Source organism: Eleutherodactylus coqui, chromosome 10 (assembly GCF_035609145.1).
Source record: "Eleutherodactylus coqui strain aEleCoq1 chromosome 10, aEleCoq1.hap1, whole genome shotgun sequence".
NCBI lineage: Eukaryota > Metazoa > Chordata > Amphibia > Anura > Eleutherodactylidae > Eleutherodactylus > Eleutherodactylus coqui.
Window position 1 is genome coordinate 92,556,448 of NC_089846.1, and position 27,078 is coordinate 92,583,525.

General features: G+C 44.6%; 1 protein-coding gene across 1 annotated transcript in view; it reads right to left on the minus strand.

Annotated features, from left to right (window-relative positions):
• Window positions 1–27,078, minus strand: part of LOC136580683 (connector enhancer of kinase suppressor of ras 2-like) — a 441,969-nt gene that overhangs the window by 23,477 nt on the left and 391,414 nt on the right. The window contains exons 14-17 of the mRNA XM_066581463.1: window positions 13,503–13,551; window positions 11,350–11,522; window positions 9,298–9,371; window positions 6,992–7,063 (exon numbers count right to left, since the gene is read on the minus strand). Coding sequence (XP_066437560.1) covers window positions 6,992–7,063; window positions 9,298–9,371; window positions 11,350–11,522; window positions 13,503–13,551 — 368 coding nt within the window. The remainder of the gene's footprint in view (window positions 1–6,991; window positions 7,064–9,297; window positions 9,372–11,349; window positions 11,523–13,502; window positions 13,552–27,078) is intronic.

The following is a 27,078-nucleotide window of genomic DNA, read 5'->3' on the forward strand; positions in this document are numbered from 1 at the left end:
ATATGTAGTATGTAGTGTATATTGTTATATGTAATGTATATGTATTGGTGAGGATGAGTGAGTGTAGTTTGGAGTGCAGGTTGGTGTAGTGTGCGGTGTGTATTGTTTGGACCAGATGGACCTTTTTCTTTTGTCCTGCAGTAAGGCAAAGCATGGATAACACAAGTGATAATTTGTTTTGGTTTTATGTTTATGCCAAGTGAGCGATATTTATGTTCTGTTTATTGTTATGTTTTTCACTTTTATAATAAAAAGATCTACAGGATAAGTAATGTATGTCCACAGTGACTCCACCAGCAGAATAGGGAGTACAGCTCTGGAGTATAATACAGGATCAGTACAGGATAAGCAATGTATGTACACAGTGACTCCACCAGCAGAATAGTGAGTGCAGCTCTGGAGTATAATACAGGATAAGTAATGTATGTACACAGTGACTCCACCAGCAGAATAGTGAGTGCAGCTCTGGAGTATAATACAGGATAAGTAATGCATGTACACAGTGACTCCACCAGCAGAATAGTGAGTGCCGCTCTGGAGTATAATACAGGATAAGTAATGCATGTACACAGTGACCCCACCAGCAGAATCGTGAGTGCCGCTCTGGAGTATAATACAGGATGTAACTCAGGAGCGGTACAGGATAAATAATGTATGTACACAGCGACTCCACCAGCAGAATAGGGAGTACAGCTCTGGGGTATAATACAGGATATAACTCAGGATTAGTACAGGATAAGCAATGTATGTACACAGTGACTCCACCAGCAGAATAGTGAGTGCAGCTCTGGAGTATAATACAGGATGTAACTCAGGATCAGTGCAGGATAAGTAATGTAATGTACTGATGTTTCTAAAAGCACATGCTATCCAAATGCAGAGACCATAGGCTCTAGACTATAGTATTCTGTATTCTGATTATTGACCCTGTACAGTTATGACAGGCTACATAAATCTTCCCATACAATAAAGCAATTGAATACCATTACAAATTAGAAATTGCTCTTACTGCAGGTCCCTTGAACTATAACTAAAGGCCAACTTAAACTATAACTATAACAAAAAATTTGCTCAAAAGCCGCCTTTTGAGCGATAATCGTTGTGTCTAACTACACTGACATCGTGTCATTTTCGTTAAGCCATCGCTGATCTTTCAGCATGCTGAAAGATGAGCGATCAGTTATCAGGGATTCACAGTGGGATACAGCTGATACTATTGTTTCAGCTGTATCCCGCTCCCTGATGACAGGCTGGGTATGAAGAACAGAGTGGTCCAGCTCTGTTCTCCATACCCCGTTTTGAGTGCTCGACTGTATAACAGCCGGGTGCTCCGAGCAGAGAACAGCTGGATGCAGAACACAAGCGGGGCTGCTCCACTTGTCTTCTGCATCCTCCACTCGGAGCACTCCGCTGTATAACAGCGGGGCGCTCCGAGCGGGGAACAGCTGGATGCAGAAGACAAGTGTTCCCGCTTGTCTTCTGCATCACCCGCTCAGAGTGCAAGGTGATCGCTCAACATTTGAGCGATCACGTTGCACTGTAAATGGACAACGATTATCGCTCAAAAGACATCTTTTGAGCGATAATCGTTGTTTCTAAATGGTCCTTAAGAGGCTAATTCTGCCCCTGTAGAATGTTTACAGTGCCACCCATATGTTGCCGCTTCCCCTCGTGTGTCCTTTCCCCGCACTATGCATGTATGTTGTGGCACTATTTATTGTATTGTAATTCTATATGCCTGCAGTGCTACTTGTGGCCACTAGATGCCACTGTAGTGTTAAATGACTATCCACTGTACCTTACAGAAGATTGCACAGTAAACTGTGTACATCTATCCTGCCGACTACGCCAGCAATGTAAGGGGGTTCAGGAGAACGAACAGCAATACGGCGAGGCGAGCGAGCAATAAACTGGAACTTTACGGAGTTATTTGGCAACAACTTCAGGGTGCAACGGAATATGTATAGATGAATACTGTGCAGGTTTAACAGTCTCTAAATGTCATTAGCTTGTGTAGGGCAAAGTCTCTGCACCTCTCCGAATCACTAGTCATATACACCAGGTGACATTGTCCTTTCCAGATGACTTTGGGGACACTCTTACAGTAGCAAACTGGCTCATTATCTGCGGTGCTGCTGTATCCTGCACAACGTTATTCTAGACACCGGCAACTCCTTTGTAGGTGACACAGACCTGGTGATTCTGCCTCCTGCTGCAGGGGGCTTGTGATGGCTGGATCACATGACCACACATGTATACCCCAAATCTCTCCCTTTCTGTTCTGCACACACATCTGCTCAACCACTTCCTTTCCAGACTGGAACTCCTTCCCCAGGAACACCCACTCCAGTTATTGCCCCTTCATCTGTAAGTTACAGGTAAAGACCCAATTGCACCCTTGATTTGGCCTATTGTCGCTCATTCTCCTACCCCCTGCTTACTTACATACTTAGCGTAGTCTGCAGGATTTGATTTACTGTGCAACCTTCTGTAAGCTACAGGTGGGCAGTCCTTTGACTCTACAGTGGCATCTGGTGGCCATAGGCAGCACTGCATGCATATGGAATTACAATACAGTAATAAACCTCATACATACAGTGTACAGAGGATGCACCAAGGATGGAGAGATGTATGATTGATATTGTAGTACTCTTAAAGGGGCAGGCTCAGCCTCTCACAATACAATCAGGGTATTCTATTTATATCTATCTATATAAAATTGAATGTATGCGTGTGTGTCTGTCTGTCTGTTTGTCCTTTATGCGCTACTACACCATTCATCCGATCGCCATGAAACTTTGGGAAGTTGTTGAGTACACTCCTGGGAAGATTACTGGCATAGTACATCTATGCTATGATAAATGCTGTGCGTGCGAGCGTCGTCGACAGTTACGCCCCCCCCCCCAAGTAGATCGTTCGATTTCTATCATTGCCACTAATTCTCTCACTTCCCGATGTTGTAGAAACATGAAATTTGGCACGAGCAAATAGGAAAAGCTAATGGGTCCCAACTCGATTATTCAATTCTAAGCGCAAAAGAATTAGCGTCCAAATTTTACGTACGGAATCTAATTCTCTCACTTCCCCATGTAATTTGGCAGGAGCATTGAATATGTCATAGATAGGAAATGTTAATGGGACCCAACTCGATTATTCAATTCTATGCGCAAAAGAATTAGCATCCAAATTTTACGTACGTGATCTAATTCTCTCACTTCCCGATGTCATAAAAACTTGAAATATGGCACGAGCATTGATTATGTCATAAATAGGAAAAAGCTAATGGATCCCAACTCGATTATTCAATTCTAAGCACAAAAGAATTAGCGTCCAAATTTTACGTACGGAATCTAATTCTCTCACTTCCTGATGTCATCTATATATATATATAAATGAAAGTCTGTCTGTCTGTCCTTTATGCATTACTACACCATTCATCCAATCACCATGAAACTTTGGGAAGTTGTTGAGTACACTCCTGGGAAGATTACTGGCATAGTACATCTATCCTACGATAGGTGGCGCGCGTGTGAGCATCATCGACAGTTATGCCCCCCAGACAAAGATTGTTTGATTTCCATCTCAAGCACAAAAGCAAAAGGCATTACGACCAACGGGATGAGTGTTCAACCAGAAAATGATGCATCCGCCGAACGTTTTGCAGGACAATTGCTGAATATTGAGAATGCTGAGGTAAAATGAAAGCTGTGCTGTGATTGGTTGCTATATATTATACTGCTGAGGCAACATGAAAGCTGTGCTGTGATTGGTTGCTACTTCGTATACTACTGAGGCTACATGAAAGCTGTGCTGTGATTGGTTGCTATATATTATACTACTGAGGTTACATGAAAGCTGTGCTGTGATTGGTTGCTACTTCTTATACTACTGAGGCTACATGAAAGCTGTGCTGTGATTGGTTGCTATATATTATACCGCTGAGGTAAAATGAATGCTAAGCTGTGATTGGTTGCTATTTTTTATATTGCGGAGGCAGAATAAAAGTTGCGCTGTGATTGGTTGCTGTTTCTCTTACTGCTGAGGTAACATGAAAGCTGCGCTGTGTTTGGTTGTTATATATTATACTGCTGAGGTAACATGAAAGCTGCGCTGTGATTGGTTGTTATATTATACCACTGAGGTAACATGAAAGCTGTGCTCTGATTGGTTGTTATCTAGATATATAAAAACGAATGTATGTCTGCCTTTACAGCAACGGGTAAGCAAATATTTATATATATATATATATATATATATATATATATATATATATATATATATATAAATAAGATGAAAGCCCTGACTGACTCATTGACTGATTCACTGACTGACTCGCCACTAATTCTCCAACTTCCCGATGTCGTAGAAACATGAAATTTGGCATGAGCATTGATTGTGTCATAAATAGGAAAAGTTAATGGGTCCCAACTCGATTATTCAATTCTAGCGCAAAAGAATTAGCGTCCAATTTTTACGTGCGGAATCTAATTCTCTCACTTCCCGATGTCATAGAAACATGAAATTTTGCATGAGCATTGATCATGTCATAAATAGGAAAAGGTAATGGTTTCCTACTCGATTATTCAATTCTAGCGCAAAAGAATTAGCGGTCAAATTTTACGTACGTAATCTAATTCTCTCACTTCCCGATGTCATTTTATATAAAGGAAACGTCGCATGGTTACCTCCACGTGGTGTTTCCTGGGTAACGCAAAGAACCATGCAAAATGGTGAACATATTTTTTTCCTCGGTATCTCTAAAGTAACCACGACTTCATAAGATTTTCCATGTGAACACCAGATAAACACCAGTACCAAATTAACATCTTATGTCCTGGATAACTATCCAAAACTACATCCAAACACCCCGAATACAAGTGATGCTGGAAAATTCTACAGAGAAAGTCAATATTGTTCTATCTACATCCAGAGCTGCAGTCACAATTCTGCTGGCTTACAGTTAACTCTCTGGATACAGGAACTGAAGTGAACTGCTCCGCCTGCTGGTTAAGTGTCTGCAGGAACTTCCTTGCATTCTGTAAGTAGCAGTATGGTAGTGTACAGATAGGCCCCCTGTACACGAGCAGAAATTCCGTGGTGGGATTTCCCGCAGAATTTCCGCTCGTGTGCAGGGGGCCTATGACGCGGGGGGATTTCCACAGAATTTCCGCCACTGGAAGCCTGCATAGGATCGCGTTAACAAACGCAATCCTATGCAGATGGCCACGATTTGGCCGTGCGAAATATCGTGCGGCAAACAAATCGTGTCATGCTCTATTTCTGTGCGGGGCCCGCTGCCGGCTCCGGTCTGCGCATGCGCCAGCTGCCTGGCAAGCCAGCACATCAAACAGCCAGAGCCGGCGGGCGTGGGTGAGTACGTGCTGGTCCCTGCAGGCGCTCGGGTCGGGTCCCGCGTGAGAATTCTCGCCGCCGGATCTGACCCGCCCATCTGCAGGCGGCCTTAGCTAGAGGTTTCCCCATCAGCATAGAGGTGATGAGTCACAAGCTATAGCTAGCAGCAACTGAGAATGCAGCTTTGGATGTGAATGGAGTACTCTATGATGTAACTCAAATACAAGATAAGTAAAAGCAATGTATTTACAGTAACAGATCATGACATAGATGGATAAACACTATATCTCCTACAATGCAGAGCAGCAGAGGGAAGCTGGTTCCTGCAATTTAGCAGAAGGCTGATTGGCAGTAGCTTTGGGTGTGAATAAAGCAGCAGTTCCTAAACTGTGCTCCGCGAGCGACTGACAGGGCTCCGACCGAGTCGTGGTGGCAAACCCATGACACATATGCCAAGGTGGGCACACAGAGCCCTCTCTGCTGGCACACGCACCGACAGCCGCTAAGCACGGTAGTGAATACAGGACGGTGATCACACAGCAACGCTGATCCACACTCTAACATCAGTGTGTGCACTTGGGATCCTCCTTCCCTGAGTCCTCTCCTCCTTAGTTCCGCAGGAGAGGTCAAGGGAGGAGACGTTCCAGGCTCACACACTGCCGTTAGTGTACACCCGATATCCGTGCAGAGAAGAGGAGGAGCAGTGCTGACTGCAAGGAGGAGGTAAGTATATGGGTTGGGGGGCTATTATTATTATTGTGGGGTTAATATTAATGGGGCTACCTACTGTGGGGTTAATATTACTGTTGGGGTCATTATTACTACTGTGGCGGCTGTGGGGATCATTATTACTACTGGAGCTACTGTTGGGATCACTATTACTACTGAGGCTACTGTAGGGTTAATATTGTTACTGGGGCTACTGTGGGGGGCACTTACTACTGGGGCCAATAAAGGGAACGCTATTACTACTAGGGCTACAATAGGGGTCACTAATATACTACTGGGGCCACAATAGGGATGCTACTACTACACGGGGCCAATATAGGGGTCACTATTACTACACGGGGCGGACTTGCTGCAGAATTCACAATAGCTGTAGCAGCAAAGTAGATGAGATTTTGAAAATCAGATCCACATGCTGTGGAAAAAAATCGTTACAAAACCCGTGTGGACCCTGACAGGGTTTAATTCCACAGCATGGTAATTTTAAATAGTGTATATCAATAAGCCCCTCCAGCGCTCCTCTCTGTATCTTTCTTTTGTTTGATTTTAAATAGCCCTGTCCTTTTTAGAAGGATGGAGGTAGAAACCATATGTTGTGGTAAGCCCCGCCCCTAACTCCTCCCCTGACCACACCTTCTGTCCTGCTTTGGAGCTCCACGAGAAACTTTTGCTTCAAAAAGGGCTCCATTGCTGAAAAAGTTTGGGAATCGCTGGGATAGAGCGCAAATGGTGAAGTACAGACCCCGCTGTCACCGGAGGCCGCACACTCACTGCGCGTCTCATTAACAAATCGGAGACATAAACACACGGAGCAAAAAATGCCGACAAGTTGCCAAATTAATAATGAGGATGAAATCCGGAGAGACAAAACGCATCGATGACGAGAGGAGAACAATCAGAGCTCGTATCTCACCTGTTCATTTCCTCCAGACAGTCTGTAGCGAAGAAGAAACTCTTAATTTTTGGATGACAGGCTTTGAAGGCGCTGCAAGAAGAAACAACATATTCCTTGTTATCTCAGGCTTCAAAGGAAGAGGCCGGCGAGACGTAGCGAGCGTCTTATTAATACAGAGTCGCAGCACCGCGCACCTCTACGCAAAACCACAGACTGGTGCCGGGAAAGGGTCAACGGGGCAGATGAGATTAGTAATACTCCCCACTGTATCCACTGACCAACATCCTGCCCTAATGTGCAAGGAGCCTCGTATCAATGCTACTGGGGTACCACCCCCCCCCCCACAAGAGATCAGCACACTGCACTCCTGAAATACTCTGTACTGCGGAGGACCCGACCCCTCCAACATGATCAGCACACTCCTCTCCTGAAATACTCTGTACTTCGGTGGACCCGACCCCTCCAACATGATCAGCACACTCCTTTACTGAAATACTCTGTACTGCGGTGGACCCGACCCCTCCAACATGATCAGCACACTCCTTTACTGAAATACTCGGTACTGCGGAGGACCTGACCCCCTCCACAAGAGATCAGCACATTGCATACCTGAAGTACTCTGTACTGCGGTGGACCCACCCCCCTCCACAAGAGATCAGCACACTGCACTCCTGAAATACTCTGTACTGTGGTGGACCTGATCCCTTCAACATGATCAGCGCACTCTACTACTGAAATACTCTGTACTGCGGTGGACCCAACCCCTCCACAAGAGATCAGCACACTCCACTCCTGAAATACTCTGTACTGCGGTGGACCTGACCCCTCCAACATGATCAGCACACTCTTCTCCTGAAATACTCTGTACTGTGGTGGTCCTGACCCCTTCAACATGATCAGCACACTCCACTCCTGAAATACTCTGTACTGCGGTGGACCCGACCCCTCCCACATGATCAGCACACTCCACTCCTGAAATACTCTGTACTGCGGTGGACCTGACCCCTCCAACATGATCAGCACACTCCTCTCCTGAAATACTCTGTGCTGCTGGGACCGCACACCTTGCACTACATACCTTTAAGGTCGGCTTCACACGGGCGTATTTGCGCGCGCAATATGCAGAGGATAAAATCCCTTGATGTCAATGGTTTTGTTCACGTTTTTGTATTTTGAGCTCGCATTTTATAGAGCATGTTCTATCTTTCTGCATATTTGCGTAGCAAAGGTCCCCAAAGAAGTTAATGGGGGGTGGGCAAATGCGCGCCCAATATGCAAGGAGATAATTCTGCTAAAAAAAGAACACATCTGGAACTCATTAAGACTAATTAGCCGTTTCAGTCGGTGCATCTTGTGGGTGCAAAAAGTAAAATCGCCAATGCGCACGCAAAAAAGCATGGCTTATCCCGCAAAAATACAGCGCTCAGACGCGTGCAAATACGCTTACACTCGCATGCAGCCAGCCTCAGTCTGTAACTTCTGGCTGCGCTTCTCTCCTGAAATCCTCTGTGCTGCGGCCCCGGCCTCATCATATAAGGACTCATTCACACGGCTAGATGCAATTTTGGTCCATGAAAAACATACCGTTTTCGCTGCGTGCGTTTTTGCTGCTTACGTGCTTTTTTCTTATGTCCCTATTCCATCTGTATATAATCTGTTTTCACACGGGCAAAAATGAAAAAAACGCAGGAAGCCCCATGTCAGTTCTGTCAGTACCTACAGAAAACGGGGTGCGCAGAGCACCCCACAGTGAACATGGAAGGTAATGCGTGTCTGCTGCGGTTTATTCTTTTACGCACCCATAGACTTTCATGGGCGGTTTTGTACGTGCAACAACAGTCCGCATAAAACATTTCTATCTGAAGACACCAATTCAGTTGGGCGAGTCTATGCGCTGTCCGTAAATAATACAGACAGCAAACGCAGCCCGTGTGAATGGGCCCTTAGGTTTCTCTCACACAGCCGTATTGTATATTTCAGTCCGTTAATACGAACCTGCATGTTTCTGCATATCGGCAGTTTTTTTTACGCACAAAGTAAAAAAAAAAAATCAACGGGCTCTATTCACCGCGTAGTACACTGCATAATTACGTTTGAGTGCGGCTGCCCTTACTTACGGCGCGTGACCTCCCGCATGATCAGCACAAGGCACTCCTGAAATCATCTATACTGCTGGGACCCTGCAGACTATTGCTGCGCCCCATATATACTACATACACTAATTCTGGGACTCTGTAGGGGGCAACTCTCCGTAAAGGGGTGTCTGTCGGGGTAACCACCCACCTGCTGTCCTGTAGCGGCAGTGATATTAGCGCGGTACTTACTGTTTCCTCCTACATTCGATGGCGCGGTCTATCCTGAATTCCGGTAAACTGATGAAACCTTCCGCCTTTTCATCCTGAAACGAGAGGAGCCACAATGTATCTGCTGCGGTAATAAGGGGCCGACACTATGCTGGACAACCCACCAGGTATGGCCACCACACCAGGTTGTCCGCAGCTCTGGATGTGACTGGAGTATAAGACGTGAGACTTAGGCGTGTCTGTATTTTTTTCCTCGATCTGTACTGCGGATGGTCCACACGGTTCGCCGTCGGACATGCGCAGTACAGAATGAGTTTTTTTTAAACTCCTGCTTTTCCCGCGGAATCTGCGACCGTCTGCAATGTCAATGGAATGAAGTCAATGGAAGCCGTCCGTGCGGGAACAGCAATAAAAAGGAGCATGTCGCGATCTTTCACCTGCGAGCGGAAATCACAACTGGTTTCCACTTGTGTGCATAAAAATTCAGTTTTCCATAGCATCTATGGAGGGTTGTTGCTGCGGAGGCGGACGCCCGCTCCAAATTCCGCAGCAAAAATCCGCCCGTGTGCATGAGGCCGTGCTGCAGCGGTCTGCGGATGGCTTATGTTGTGCTGGAGCCATCGGTCAGCATGGAGGTCTGCGTCTCCACCTGGAATTATTCTGGGCTCCGTACATGTAACATCTGGCGCACGTCATCCACCAGCCAGTAGGGGGCTGGAACGGTCAGGCTACGCCCACCGGACCCTTTAAATCTAATTTGCATGCAATGTGGCATGTTTAACCGTTTAAATACCAGCCTTTTTTCGGATTTTCTTTTATCTCACCCCCACGTTCCAAGAGCAACAACATTTTTTTTTTCCAACAGCATAGCTGTATCAGTTCTTGTTTTTGCGGGACGGTTTGTATTTTTTATTGCACTATAAAATCTATTGGAAAAGTTTTAAAGAATGTTAAAGTGGGATGAAATGCAAAATAACTGCAAAGGCTTCATTTTTGGAGATTTTTGCTTTGGCAGCGTTCACAGTGCCATGCTAGTCATTCTGGGGTCAGTGCCATCACAATGATACAAGGCTTGAAAGTTTGTTTTTGTTTTACTATTAAAAGAGTAAAAACCCTTTTATTTGAAGAAACGGTCAATAATAAGTCAGCTTTTTCCGTCGATGCCGCAGTGTGAGGGCTCCTTTATTGCAGGGAAAGATGCAGTATTTAGTGTTACCACTTTTTGGTTTATATGACTTTTTGATCACTTTTTTTAATTGAATGTTTATTTTGAGACAGGGTCACCAAAAACTAAACAGAACACAATTCTTGCATTATGGAATTTCTTACTATTTTTTTTAACAATAACTTTTATTAAATTTTGAAATTTTAACAAGGAAGTATCTACCAGGTACAACATAGTGTGAGTCTAATATAGTCAGACAATATACCGCGTCCGTTACATGAGAATTCCATATGTTGTTCTGACTGATTAGATTATGTATGAACGTCTTCATCCAAAAAAATCACTAATTCAAAAATGGTCTGTCCAGGGCCAACCTACTTAGGCTTTACTCACACGGCACTACGATTTTCAGCCACCTGCATTGCGGACGCATCATGGCCTAAATCGCATGAACTAAAGGCAGCCACAACTTGACCACGGCTGCGTCTCCGATTTTAATGCCCATTAAGACAGCCGGGCTGCGGCATGTATACCATGCTACTGACTGATCATGTGACTATGTATCTATACTACTGACTGATCGTGTGACTAGTGACTATGTAGCCATGGTACTGACTGATCATGTGACTATGTAGCCATGGTACTGACTGATCATGTGACTAGTGACTATGTAGCCATGCTACTGACTGATCAGGTGACTAGTGACTGACTATCTAGCCATGCTACTGACCGATCAGGTGACTATGTAGCCACGCTACTGACCGATCAGGTGACTAGTGCCTATGTAGCCATGCTACTGACCGATCAGGTGACTAGTGACTGTGTAGCCTTGCTAGTGACTGGTCATGTGCTGCCACCAGTGTATAAGGGTCAGAGATGCTCAGTGTCAGGCGGCTGCCGGTACTCACGTTCTGGTTGGTGTACCAGTACAGAGAGGAGTCTTTCAGAATGAACCAGTACTTTTTCCACTTCTGGGTGAAGTAGCCTTTGGCATCTTTCTTCTTCCATAGCCAGCCCTCACAGTCGCCGTGCCCCAGGTCTTTACAGGAAATTCGCCGCCTGCTACCACTTGTGAGAGAGCCTCCTGTAGATAAAGGGAAAGTCCTGCGTCATACAATGGTGAACACTTACCGGCGGTCTCTAGACTCACCTATAGTAATATATGATGGGGTCCTGCCGGAGAGATGGAGGCGGAGCTCCGAATTACGGGGACGCAGCAGCGCAGCCCCAACAAGTGTATTATGAACACGATCTAAATCGCTGAGCTCATGTCTCCCAGTAGTCCTAGATTCAGCGGAACAGTCCTGGATTTTGGGGTCTGTCCCACCGGCAGGAGACGTGTCCTGCAGGGGGAGCAGGGAATGCAGTAACACAATAGCCTATACGCACCATTTTTGCTCCCTCCTCCTCTTCGGTCCCCTGGATAGCTGAATCATATGCCGTCTAGCATGTGATAACTGCGGCCAATCACTGTCAGCGGCTGTACTGATGCTCAGGCAGGGGGTTCGCTGCTAAAATTGTGACTATGCTGTCTGGAAATGAGCACAGGAGTGGCGGCGCGATCGAAAGAAGTGAGAATAAACGATTTTTTAAAATTTTGCTGCATAACGGGGAGGGGCATTATTACTGAGGGGGGACATATAAGAGAATTATTACTGAGGGGGGACATACAAGGGCATTATTACTGAGGGGGGACATATAAGAGAATTATTACTGAGGGGGGACATACAAGGGCATTATTACTGAGGGGGGACATATAAGAGAATTATTACTGAGGGGGGACATACAAGGGCATTATTACTGAGGGGGGACATATAAGAGAATTATTACTGAGGGGGACATATAAGAGCATTATTACTGAGGGGGGACATACAAGGGCATTATTACTGAGGGGGGACATACAAGGGCATTATTACTGAGGGGGGACATACAAGGGCATTATTACAGAGGGGAACATACAAGGGCATTATTACTGAGGGGAACATACAAGGGCATTATTACTGAGGGGGGGACATGTAAGAGAATTATTACTGAGAGGGGGGGACATAAAAGAGCATTATTACTGAGGGGGGACATACAAGGGCATTATTACTGAGGGGGACATATAAGAACATTATTACTGAGGGGGGGACATACAAGGGCATTATTACTGAGGGGGGGGGGACATACAAGGGCATTATTACTGAGGGGGGACATACAAGGGCATTATTACTGAGGGAGGACATGTAAGAGCATTATTACTTAGGGGGGACATACAAGGGCATTATTACTGAGGGGGACATACAAGGGCATTATTACTGAGGGGGGACATACAAGGGCATTATTACTGAGGGGGGACATACAAGGGCATTATTACTGAGGGGGGACATGTAAGAGAATTATTACTGAGGGGGACATACAAGAGCATTATTACTGAGGGGGGACATGTGAGAGCATTATTACTGAGGGGGGACATGTGAGAGCATTATTACTGAGGGGGGACATACGAGAGCATTATTACTGAGGGGGGACATACAAGAGCATTATTACTGAGGGGGGGGGGACATACAAGAGCATTATTACTGAGGGGGGACATGTAAGAGCATTATTACTGAAGGGGGACATGTAAGAACATTATTACTGAGGGGAGACATGTAAGAGCATTACTATTGAGGGGGGACATACAAGGGCATTATTACTAGATATAATTGACTTGGCCATGTGGGGGCATTGTTAATTAGCAGGGCATTATTACTGAATGGGAGCATTGTTACTAAGGGTGACGTGGGGGCTTTACTACTGAGTTGGGGCATTATTATTGCACAGGTGCATAATTATTGAGCGTAGCCATGTCGGGGGGAGGGGGCACTATTACTGCAGAGGGGGCACTATTACTATGAAGGGACATAAATGGTTTAGTGTAAAAGGGATTTAATGTAACGCAGTCTACGGGCACCACAAGAATCCTTCAGAAGTTGGAGTTGCACCTCGCACACTTTACAATGGAACTTCTTAAGACTTTTGCAGTTTCCTTATAGATGGATTTAACCCTTTTAGCTCACAGAATCTTTGAAATTTTTACCTTTTGATCTTTTTTTGGTTTTAACCCTCAGCGATGCGTAATGGAAAGACTGCGAGAGAGAAGAAGGTAGAGTCAGACATAATCATGAGAAATAGAAGATTTCCGCTAGGTACAGCTAAGGGTAAACAGTCTTAAGATACACCAAATCTAGACTAGGTCTACACTGGGACATTTGTCGCATGTAATATCGCCATTGTAAGCGGTACCGCATTGCAACCTGGGACCTAATCCGACTACAACACGACAGTCACAGCAAGTCCACTGCAGTTGGATTTTGGTCAGAAATGCCATTTCACTATTTCCACTGTAGATATCAATGTAAGTCACATGCGACATTCCTGCGATGTGGCTGTCAATGGAAGCCGTACAATTAGCATTGCTGCCTTGCAGTGCTGGAGCCGTAGGTTCAAATCTGGCCAATGGTGACATCTGTATTGGCTTTTTATGTGCGCTCCTTCAATGAAAGAACAAGTCTGGTGGCTCAGTTGTTAGCACTGCTGCCTTGCAGTGCTGGAGTTGTAGGTTCATGGGTGATGGAAGTATGGAGTTTTTCAAAGTTGAGGTTGCCCTTAATGAGATCCTAGAATGGTAGAGTCATCGGGTCCAACTCCCTGCTCAGTGCAGGATTCACTAAATCATCCCAGACAGATGTCTGTCCAGCCTCTGAAGACTTCCTTTAAAGGAGAACTCACCAACTCCCGTGGCAACCTGTTCCACTCATTGATCTCCTTTATTGTCTAATATCTAATCTGCTTCTAGTCTTTCCTTGTGCAGATGAGAATAGGGCTGATCCCTCTGCACTCTGAGAGCCTTTTTTGCTGCTGCATCACACTGTTGACTCATGTTCAGCCTATAATCTATTAGTATACCAAAGTCTTTTTCACATGTTTCATTTCACTTCGTAGATCCATTGCGCTACTTATCTTGAATTGATCCTGAGTTACATCAAGTTTTATACTGCAGTCACATCCGGAGCTGCATCCACTTTCTACTTTTTTGCTGTTGAAGCAGAATTCTACTTACAGTTCTAAATGTGACAGTAGTACAAGACATTAGAACAGGATTGTCAATGCAGCTCCAGCTCAAGAGATGATGTAACGCGGGATGAGTAGATAAGTCACAGGTGGGTTGGTGGACGAGAGACATGGTGACAGGTGATATCGTCTGCAGGCGGCTGAGTGATCAGAAGAACAGTACGGAGCAGTTCTTGAAGTCTTTGGTATCTTGGGCAGAATTTTGAATCTCTTCTGAGTCTTGCAGTTTTTGATGCATCTAATTAGCCGCCTTTATCTCTTGCAGATTCTTGACTCATTACACTAAACAATAAAGCCGCCATTAATTACTATTACAGTTTAGTCGTCCAAAGTCACACAATTACAAGTCCATTTCTCAAAGTGACAGATGATTGTAAACCATTTCTGAAGAATTTATTACCAGTCCTGAGGCTATTGATCTGGATCAGTCAGCAGTCCCCAGTGGTCAGTGGTCAAAATTCAGATACGTGTAATTACATGCCACAGCCCATCTGGGACTACGACAACACTACCTGTCACCAACAGGATAGAGCATGTACATCCTCTAGAAAACTGCTCTGAATCCTGTAGCCTTCCTGCTGCTGTGAGACTAAAACCCCCAGCCTGGCTCCCCATGCCCAGGCTGTAAGGACATGCTGGGAATTAAAGTTTTGCATCATCTGGAAAGCTACAGGTTAAATTCTGTATTATCCTCCAGAGCTGCACTCACTATTCTGCTGGTGGAGTCACTGTGTACATACATTACTTATCCTGTACTGATCCTGAGCTATGCCCTGTATTATACCCCAGAGCTGCACTCACTATTCTGCTTGTGTAGTCACTGTGTATATACATTACTTATCCTGTACTGATCCTGAGCTATGCCCTGTATTATACTTCAGAGCTGCACTCACTATTCTGTTGGTGGAGTCACTGTGTACATACATTACTTATCCTATACTAATCCTGGGTTACATCCTGTATTATACTCCAGGAGCTGTATTCACTATTCTGCTGGTGAAGTCACTGTATACATACATTACTTATCCTGTACTGATCCTGAGTTACATCCTGTATTATAATCCAGAGCTGCACTCACTATTCTGCTGGTGTACATATATTACTTATCCTGTACTGATCCTGAGTTACATCCTGTATAGTACTCCAGAGCTGCACTCACTATTCTGCTGGTGGAGTCACTGTGTACATACATTACTTATCCTGTACTGATCCTGAGTCACATCCTGTATTATACTGCAGAGCTGTACTCACTATTCTGCTGGAGGAGTCACTGTGTACATACATTACTTATCCTGTACTGATCCTGAGTTACATCCTGTATTATGCGCCAGAGCTGCACTCACTAATTTAATGGTTCTCATTGGAAACAGTCAGCAAGCCTTAAGCAGACATTTCTCTAACAACTCAGCTCCTATATTGGGTAGGGGTCGGATGACTGGGGAGTTTTGCTCCATTTGAAGTTGGGAAGTAACTGCCCCATATGTAGAAGGCAGCTGAGGTTTTAGCGCCCCCCACAGACCTTGATCTGTTGCTGCTTTGTCCATTTACGATTAATGTGGTATTTTTCCTGTATTTGTGCATTCCGGATTATCAGGTTGCGGATGATCGGACTGTCGGCTGTTATGTACAGCGTATACTGTCGCCATGAATCATTATTCTTTCACTCTGTTGGTGGCGCTTTTGCTCCCACATCTCAGCTGAGACAATATCACGCTTTTCATTGCGTTCACTGCCTGGGGTTGGTGGATGAGGCACGATATTATATTTTCCCGCCATCCATGTGGGTTTATCTGCGAGAATTTACACCTAATCTGGGAAATACATTATAGAACCATCAATCCAGCAACGCGGCGGCGCCCAACGTGCGGTAAAACTAATGAAAATAAAGTGATCTCGCCGCAGGAAGCCGCTCGCTGCGGCTCAGCCTGTGAATTACAATGGAGATATGGTAATAACAATAACTTAAGTGCGAGGCGGCGACTGCGCATGCGCCAAACCTTCTGCGTGCGAGAACTACTGTACAGGCAGCCAAACACGGGGAAACTGAGAGTAATGCTCCATTACACCTGCCGGGCGAGGGGAAGCTCTAATTGTAAGGCAGTAATGAACGCACGTCGGAGGAAAGGTCAAGTACGCGCACAGTAATGATGGCGGCCGGGGAGATCATGCAGTGCGCTACAGTGGCCTGTAGGATATATTGTACTAGAGATATACGCCATATTTATTGATTTACTGTATTATGCCTCCAATACATCCTAAATGACTGTACAAATAGGGCAAGGCCTGAGAGTTACAATGTTGTTATAACATAGGGATCATGTAATTACTCCAGGTATTCAGTACACAAATGGCGTACATGTCACGGCTGCCGCTATTATCGAAGGCATTGCAAGGAAACACAAACGTCATACATGGCACTGTACCCAGATATCACACTGTTCTGAACTTTGCGTAAAGTCTAGACATCCATGAGATCCACTGACAATCTGTAAATTATGTTTGAGAGGTAGTCACAGCCCCGCCCCCTGGTGATGACATCACTGATATAATGACATGTAATCAGACATGAGATCCGCACACCTTATACTACAGTAACATCATCTATTATTGCTGACAACCAGCCTGTATACCATGTCTGAGAGGTAGTCACAGCCCCGCCCCCTGGTGATGACATCACTGATATAATGACATGTGATCAGACATGAGATCCGCACACCTTATATTACAGTAACATCATCTATTACTGCTGACAACCAGCCTGTATACCATGTCTGAGAGGTAGTCACAGCCCCGCCCCCTGGTGATGACATCACTGATATAATGACATGTGATCAGACATGAGATCCGCACACCTTATATTACAGTAACATCATCTATTACTGCTGACAACCAGCCTGTATACCATGTCTGAGAGGTAGTCACAGCCCCGCCCCTTGGGGATGACATCACTGAATATAACACAATAGAGTCCTCATGTACTGACTCCCTCCTAGTTGACAGGTCCCTTTAATTCCCGATGGAGGTTAGCCCTGACATGTGCTCTGGAGCAGGTCAGTCAGTTGCTCGGTTACATAAGACACTTGTGATTCTATTATTTGCCTTCCCTTTGGTTGACCTTCCAGCGAGTCTGAACTCTTTCTGCATGAAGTGATGTGCGGAGCTGAAGAGCACTTAACACATCACTGCTGCCTCGCTGCTTCACAATGGAGGCCATATATTGCGCTATGTGCTGCAGCAGGTTCATCTGGCGGTTCAGTCCGGCTGCCTGATGTGCGGCGAGCGCTCTAGGAAAATGCAAGAACGTGCACATGGGGGTAGGGAGGGGGCGCAGCAAAGTCTGTGATGGGGGAGAGAGGGGGCGCAGCAAACTCCGTGATGAATCCAACGCACAATCTTCGTGTGTTACATGTGGATTTTGGGGCAAATTTCATCCCCACATATGAAGTTAATTGTACGGGCGAGAAGGGATAGGACTTGCTTTATCTTCGCACAGTTTTTTTTTCAAACTTCTGCACTATGGCGCGTAGTTTCAACGGCCGTAGAAAAAAAAATGTTTTTGCGCAACCAGTAGCGAGCGTAGTAGAGCATACCGCTGTGTGAAACCGTGCTTTGCTTCATAAATGTGCCGGAAACATCAACAATGCCCACATTCGTAAGCAAAAAAAAATCCGTCCGTAATTTTTCTTCATCTTTGGCGCAAATCAGTTTAAGTAATAATTATTCTGGCGCACATTAGGTGTAAAAGGCTTCATAAATAAACCACACTGACCTTAATGAGTTCTGCTAGCTTCAAACTTGGACGGAAATCGGACATTAAAGCCGCCCATGTGAATAAGCCCTACTCATAACACGTCACACTAGCCGCACGCTGCGGTCTAATAGCACAAGGCGATTAGCATCAGATCATCTCACCTTCCTCATCGAGGTATTTCCTTGTCGCTCCACCGCAGAACTTGTGTACCTTAAACAAGAAGAAAACACCAATCACCATCCGGAGAAATGACCCTCCTGGCGCAATTCTCATCCTTAAAGGGAAACTGCACATTTGAATGGTATTTTCAGATGTAGTTTACATAAACTGTATCTCCCCCCTCTAATCTAAATGACTCTTATTTCTCCTGTCCCTTCACAGTTTTCAGTGATTTGGTTCTTTGCTTGATATCTCCTGTCACATCCAAAGCTGCATTACCAGAGAGCAGTGCATGGTGGGAACTCAGATGGCGGGGCTGAGATGTTGGGTCACAATCCAGTAGAGATAAACAGCAACTAGCTTTAGATGTGACTAGAGTATAGAAGCAATGTAGTGTTTACAAAGTTACTAACGTAGGCCTCATTCACATGAGCGTATGCGCTTGTATCGCCGCCCGCACGTGCCGTAAAACCGTTCACATGGGATTACAACTGGAAAAATACGCTGCGGCACGGAACTCCTTCAGTTGGTAGAAATCCTCAGGGCTCCTTCATACGGACAATTTTCTGCAGCTAAGTGCAAATAAGGGAGATGGAATAAATCCTCCACAGTGCCACCTATTGAAAGTGCCACCTGCCTTTCAATAGGTGGCACTGTGGAGGATTTATTCCATTTCTCTTATTTGCATATTACCCAGAGGAGCGTGCGTGGCCATTTGAGTCTCCTCACTTAGTTTATAGTATATAGTTGCTCTCCCTAAGGAGAAAAGAGCGTTTCTGACCCCTGCAGCTGTTACATGCTTCAAAAAAATCGCGACTAACAGAACCAATGGATTCCTATGGAAACCTGCAGTTGAACGATTTGTAGCGACTGAAATTCCCTGCCGCGTGAAAAAATAGGTGTTGACCTAACTTTTGGCAGAAAACTGCAGAAGCCTCCATACACTTCTATAGGAGACTATGCGAGCCGGAGGGCAAAGGGAGCTGAAGGGATTTCCCTGTAGCAGGGAGAGAGGGATTCCCCTGCAGGGGAGAATAAGGGATTCCCCAGCAGCGGAAGCCCCTTCAACTTCATGGCGGGGCTTCCCTTCACTGGAGTGAGAGAGATGAAGGGGGTTCCCCTGGGGATCCATCCATCTCTCTCTCTCCAGTAGCACATCTTTTTGGTCAGTCCTGGCTGTGTGAAACTGTCCAGATAATTTTCTGCAGCGTCAGCTGTGATTTTTCTTGCGCCGCTAATAGCTACGTGAATTCCATGCTCGTGTGAATGAGCCCTCAGAATGACTTCTAATAGCTTAAATAGTAGCAGCTGTCCTCTTTTCCGAGCGCCAGACGCTAGTAAAGTCCCTCCCCCTGCATTTTTTTTTCAGCTTCCGTAGGAGTCTATGAGAGCTTCCAGCATTTTTCGTCAAAAAATTGGTCAATACCTCTCTTTTCATGCGGCGAGAAAAATCCGCAGCCAAAAACGGTCACTGATGTTCTTGTTACGATGGCGCGATTTTTTACGCGACCGAAAATCTTATCAAAATAATTATCAATATGAATAATCATCCTCATCATCCTCCCAATCACCAATAAATCATAATCATTTTGAAGATCATTCCCATCAACATCACAATCACCCCCCAAATCATACATAAAATAATTAGTGCTTCAACATGAGAATAATCATCATCCTCATCAGTATCAATAAAATAAATATTGTCAGACTCACCATCATCAATACCATTTTCATCTTCATTATCATCAAAATCTCAATCGCCCTCCTATTCATCTTCAGTATCGTCATCGGGCTTCATTCACATGAGCGTATATTGGCTGCACTTTCACGGCCGGCCGATATACGCTGCCCATCTGATGCATTGGTTTACAATGCATCAGTTCAGATGGGTGTATGCCTGGGGCGTAAAAAGGTCGAGCCAGCAAAGATAGCACATATGGTATGCATTCCGGTCAGGCGTTTTTACGCCAGCCAGAAAAGATAGTTCAGAAACTATCTTCTGGCCTGAATACGGCGGCGGCTCCCATAGACTCCTATAGGAACCTATGGTAGCTGCCAGAGAAGGGAGGTGGGAGGGACTTTATTAGCGTGTCTGCTGAACTCCCACCCCCTTCCCTCCTCCTCTTCACCCCTTGCCAGCTGTTTGCAATAGAAGGGGTTGGGATTGGGCTAAGCTCCCTCCCCTTGCCAAGAGCTGGTGAGGGGGCAGAGAGGGAGAGGCAGTTTAGTAGAGCTAAAAAAATCCCCGCCTCTTGAAAGGGCTGTGCTGATTGGCTGAATGGCAGAAAATACGCGGCTAAATTACAGGACATGATTGTGGCAATTATTCATTCATGCAATTATAAGATGCATACGGGTGAACGTAAAAACACGTACGGTCGTGTGAAGGAAGCCTTACTGCAGCTATGTAACTAAAGCCAAATATAGCGCGCCAACACCTTATAATCCAGCAGGTAGAAACTGATCCGCCATCCTACTCACAGACCGGCAGAAAATCAGCCTGTAATAAACAGTAATAAGCCTTTGCTCGGCAATCGCTTCTGCCCAACTTGAGTTTCGCTTAACTCAGCTAATCCCAGGGTAATCTAACGCTGCGAGTAGAATTAAGGATCGCTTTCTACCCGCCGGATGTGTAATGTTGTCGCAGAATATTTGGCTTTTGTTACATAGTTGCAGCAAGCGCTGGTTGTGGAGTTGTTACTGAGGTTTGGCAAATCAAGCAAAAATTGCGACCATCTGAAGCATTGGGTTCCAATGTATTCATTCACGATTTTTAGCTGTGTAAAAAAAACAAAACAAAAAAACGCACTGTCAAAAATAGAACATCGACATCCGTTTTTGGTCGCCGATTTTATACGCTGCGCCCAATGATAGGTCTTGCCCTATCTTTGGCTGGGATTTGCGGAAAGCTCCCATAGACCCTTATGGGAGCTGAAAAAAGGGAGAGGGAGGGAGTTTAGCTGCGTCCAACGCTGGGAAAAGACGACAGCTGGCTTTATTTAAGCATTAACCGTCATTCCGAGGACGTCTGCCAATTGCAGGTTTTCTGCACTACAGCGTATTTTTTGCCAATACACTGCAGACGGCTGTGTGAATGGCAGAAAATACATGGGTAAAGATTGGGACTTGATTGCGGCTATTCTTCATTCATGCGATTTTTCAGGGTATATGGCGAACGTAAAAACGCATACGGTCTTGTCAAAGAGGCCTCACCGTGTTGTGGGCACAACGAGCTTCTGCTACACACATAACTATTACAGATTGCTACAAAGGTACAAATCTCCCTCATATAAACACTGATACATTGTAACAACTAGGACATAACAGAGGATACAATTGTAACGAGCCCTCAGCTGTGAGGTGTAGTAGGTCAGGATAGCTTTTCAGCCTCTGGATAAAAGTAGGAAAGTTTCCATTCACTGAGAGCAAGCAGAGATCCTAAAAATGATGGAGGTTTGAGAGTCACAGAACTTTTCATTAAAATTAAACTTCATTTACAGAAAACCTGATAATAAAGACACCAAAGCGGAGCTTCACAATGACCGATTAACCCTCTGCTGGGTCTTTCCGGTATCTCCGTATGACGCTCTGAACATCTAGGACGTCGCTGTCATATTCCCGCTGGAATCTCAATGTTTCATGAAAACCTTCATCCGATAAATAATGAAAAGGAGAGGTTTACGGAAAAGAGAAAACGTCTTACACATTGGATCCATAATTGATGCGCTGCTGGAATATTGTATTATAAGGCCCCTCCCCCCCACGCACTAAAAAGCCTCATCGTATCCGAGGATATCTAGAAGGATGTGAAGTCTCCATTAGTGATCTCCCCGGGGAGAGCGAGACGAAAAATGAGAAATCGGCGCCATCATACGAGCAAGAAACATTTCACAGAAAATCACATCCAATCTTTATTTATGTCCATTGTAACATTTGCGCAGATCTGTATTCGCTTAGTTAGGGGTTATTCGCAGGGGCGGCTTTCACATCCTTGTGCTGCACACAGACAACATTCGGACCCATTACGCTCAGTGGGGCTATGCAAATGGGATTTTTTTTTTTTTACCCGGACCTATGGCTTGCGTAAAAATAATCTCAGCACGCGCCATTCTGGCCATTTCTCGGATGTCAGACACCCATCCAGGTCAGTCGGTGCACAAAAAAATGGAAGGCATACAGATGCTATCTCTGTCACTCCCTTTTTCACTAAACATTGTCAAACAATGCTGGAAAAAACTGTCCTACTTCCGTTGTCTTTTGCGTGCGAGAAAAAAAAAGAATAAACACACGGAAGTAAAAAACTAACACGAACGGATGCAAAACAGACATATAGATGGATAAAATCGGTCCATGCATGTAGTTGTTTTATTTAGTAGCAGATGTAGATTTGCATCAAATTTTGCGCCATTGTTTGACTAAATCTCCATCTTCTCGGACACCACACCCACTTTCCTTGTCAGCTTTCATATTTCAGTCACAGGAAAAGTTGCAAATTTTTAGCACAAGTTTGTTATACGCCATTTTGGGCTTTTTTTTGCAGTTTACTGAACATAAACTGTTTAGTAAACATGGGCATTATCTTCTAACTCCTCACCATTTTCAAGATCTCTGCTTGCTGTCAGTGCTGGGAAACATTACTTACATCCAGAGCATAATAAACTCTCCTGGCATAATATGTCTCACAACTGAAAGATTGTTACAATGTATCCAATCCAGAGAATCCTCTGTGAGCGAAACACATCAGCACACGAATATCTGTTCTCACTGATAGTTTGTTACAATGTATCAGTGTAGGTGACATGTAGAAGTCTGGAGTCCACAGAATACTGCAGTCGTCACAACAGAAGGTAAATTCTGATGTTGAGCTTTATGGCCGACATGTTGGTGATACATTGAGCCTCTCCTCACTAAACTCTGTGACAATGTAACAGAATAGCCAGAGTGCTGCCTGGAGGTAACACCACAATAACCCAGGTGGAGCCTGAATGTCCTGAGTCCTGGACCCGACAGCCTAAATGACTGTATACATCACTATATATATAAAGACGAAAGCCCTCACTGACTCCCTGACTGATTCACTGATTTACTGACTGACTTGCCACTAATTCTCCAACTTCCCGATGTCGTAGAAACATGAAATATGGCACAAGCATAGATTATGTCCAAAATAGGAAAAGTAAAGAGGTCCCAACTCGATTATTCAATTCTAGCGCAAAAGAATTAGCGTCCAAATTTTATGTACTGAATCTAATTCTCTCACTTCCTGATGTCATTTTATATGAAGGAAACGTCGCATGGTTACCTCCACGTGGTGTTTCCTGGGTAACGCAAAGAACCATGCAAAATGGTGAACATATGTTTTTCATCGGTATCTCTAAAGTAACCACGACTTCATAAGATTTTCCGTGTGAACACCAGATAAACACCAGTACCAAATTAACTCGGGGGAAAGCCAGGTATATCAGCTAGTCACTATATATACTGCCGAAGGGTCATATGGAACCCATATACATCATAACATACACTTACTCATCAGATCTGCCCCGCAGGGTTCTATTAATGGACATTTCAATATTTATGGCACTACTGATCTATGCATTAGGTCAGTCATTTCCCTTCTGTTACCCCCTTATCCTGGACCCCAATACTATGTACGGATGTCCTCCAAGCAGACGATACATTATAATAAAGATGGTTTACCTCTCAGAGTCTCCCCCGATTGTGTCGCCCGCTCTCTGTAAGGGAGAAAATGAAGAAATATTTAGCAACATGTGATGGGAGGGGAAATAGAAGTAAAAGAAGCAGAATCATATATACAAGGTCACAGAAAGAACGGGGTCTGCAGGGTCAGGAAGTGAGGAGTCAAAACACTGAAACCAACAAAGAAGTCACATGTAACCAGAAAGATGAACATTCAACCACAGAGAGAGCTCAATAGAGAACACATCTGATGTATAACATTATCAGAATGAACGCCCAATACTGATTACATCATACAGTCATATATAAGAGTCACTTAATGTCTATATTACATTACTGATTCTGAGTTCCATCCTGTATTATCCTCCAGAGCTGCACTCACTATTCTGCTGGTGGAGTCACTGTGTACATGCATTACTTATCCTGTACTGCTCCTGAGTTACATCCTGTATTATCCTCCAGAGCTGCACTCACTATTCTGCTGGTGGAGTCGCTGTGTACATACATTACTTATCCTGTACTGCTCCTGAGTTACATCCTGCATTATACTCCAGAGCTGCACTCACTATTCTGCTGGTGGAGTCACTGTGTACATACATTACTTATCCTGTACTGCTCCTGAGTTACATCCTGTATTATACTCCAGAGCTGCGCTCACTATTCTGCTGGTGGAGTCACTGTGTACATACATTACTTATCCTGTACTGATCCTGAGTTACATCCTGTATTATACTCCAGAGGTGTACTCACTATTCTGTTGGTGGAGTCACTGTGTAAATACATTACTTATCCTGTACTGATCCTGTGTTACATCCTGTATTATACTCCAGAGCAGCACTCACTATTCTGCTGGTGGAGTCACTGTGTACATACATTACTTATCCTGTACTGATCCTGAGTTACATCCTGTATTATACTCCAGAGCTGCACTCACTATTCATTACTTATGCTGTATGGGTTAGATCAGACATCCTGTAAGACAGCGGAAGGCCCCCGTTTGTTATATTGGATTGTTGCTGTTTATGTGCCTGTTACTAACCTTTTATGTGTTGCAGTAAACAGCTCAGTTTGTGCTCTTTATTCCCTGCGCTGCACTTGTTGTGTTCTATTATCGTGCTGTTTATTGTCTGCCATTTATGTCACTGTGTAACGTTATATTGTTATTGGGGAAGTTTTCCCTTTTGTTCAGTTGACATGGCACCGAGTTAATTGGATGTAATGCCATGTTTCTATTGGCACCCTACACGGTCCTCTGGCAGGGTTGGGCTTATAATGTACACCAAGTGCGTAGTATGCCACCATGACGTGAGGCGTAGTTATACTTTATTTTGTTCATAAGCAATTCAGTAATTGGCACACTAATGGTAATCAGTGAGTGGCCTGCGGTGAACAGGAAAATCTCCTTGTTGCTGAGATTGCTCATATATCAGAAAGTGAGAGGGCACTGTTTTGGGTGCTGAAGACAAGAGGGTGTGAACAGGGTGTCATTGGTCTCTGTTCTCCAGGGAGACTAGTTTCTCCATCTACAGAGACTTTCCACAGGATATAAGGACTATATATTGTGACTCGCTGCTACTAGACTGAAATATACAACCATCACCAGAGTGTCTGGTTATGCTTCATTTAGGTTGTGTCTTAACATGAGAATTAATTTGCTTGTGTGCCTTACCACAGCTATAATGATTATGCATCTGTGCCTCACTGTAGTGAAAACCATTTTACATCTATGCCTTACCTTATCTGCAACCATTCCACATCTGTGCCTCATCTGTAGCCATTATACATCCTTGCTATAACTGTAACCATTATTCATCTGTGCCTCACTGTAGGAATTATACATCTGTGACTGGCCACTGATGAAGCCATTATACATCTATGCCTTACTGTAGCCATGACTATTATACATCTATGCTTTACCACAGCAGTAACCATTATACTATTACGCATCAGTGCTTGTATCCATTCTACATCTGTGCCTTATTGTAAACCTTATACATATATACTTTACCAAACCAGTAACCATTATACATCTGTGCCTCACTGTAAGTATTATATATCTCTGCCTCACCACAACTGCAACTATTGCACATCTGTAGCTATGACTTAAGTGCCTCACCTTACTACAGCTGTAACCATTATGCATCTATGCTTTCTCCTACCTGTAACCATTATGTATCTGTGCCTTACTTATAACTATTATACATCTGTACCTCTCTGTAAGCATTATACATCTGTGCCTCACCACATCTGTAATTACTATGCATCTGTGCCTCACCTTACTATAGCTGTAACCATTATGCATGTATGTTTTCTCCTAGCTATAACCATTACGCATCTGTGCCTCACTTCTAACCATAATACATCTGTATTCTGTACCTCTCTGTAAGCATTATACATCTATGCCTCACCACAGATGTCACCATTATGCATCTATACCTCACCACAGCTGTAACCATCTGTGTCTCACTTAATCATTATTAGAGATGAGCGAACGTACTCGTCCGAGCTTGATATTCGTGCGAATATTAGGGTGTTCGGGATGCTCGTTACTCGTAACGAGCACCACGCGGTGTTCTGGTTACTTTCAGTTTCCTCTCTGAGACGTTAGCGCGCTTTTCTGGCCAATTGAAAGACAGGGAAGGCATTACAACTTCCCCCTGTGACGTTCAAGCCCTATACCACCCCCCTGCTGTGAGTGGCTGGGGCGATCAGATGTCACCCGAGTATAAAAGTCGGCCCCTCCCGCGGCTCGCCACACATGCCTTGTGACTTAGGGCTCAGTCACACGGGTGTTTATTGCCGCGATTTGCGCATGCGCATGCGTCCGGCGATTTTTTAAAACCATTGCTTTGCAATGGTATCGGACACATGAGCGCTTTTTATGCGCTCGTCCGATAAATTAGAGAACAGAAATCGCAGATCGCACCTATCT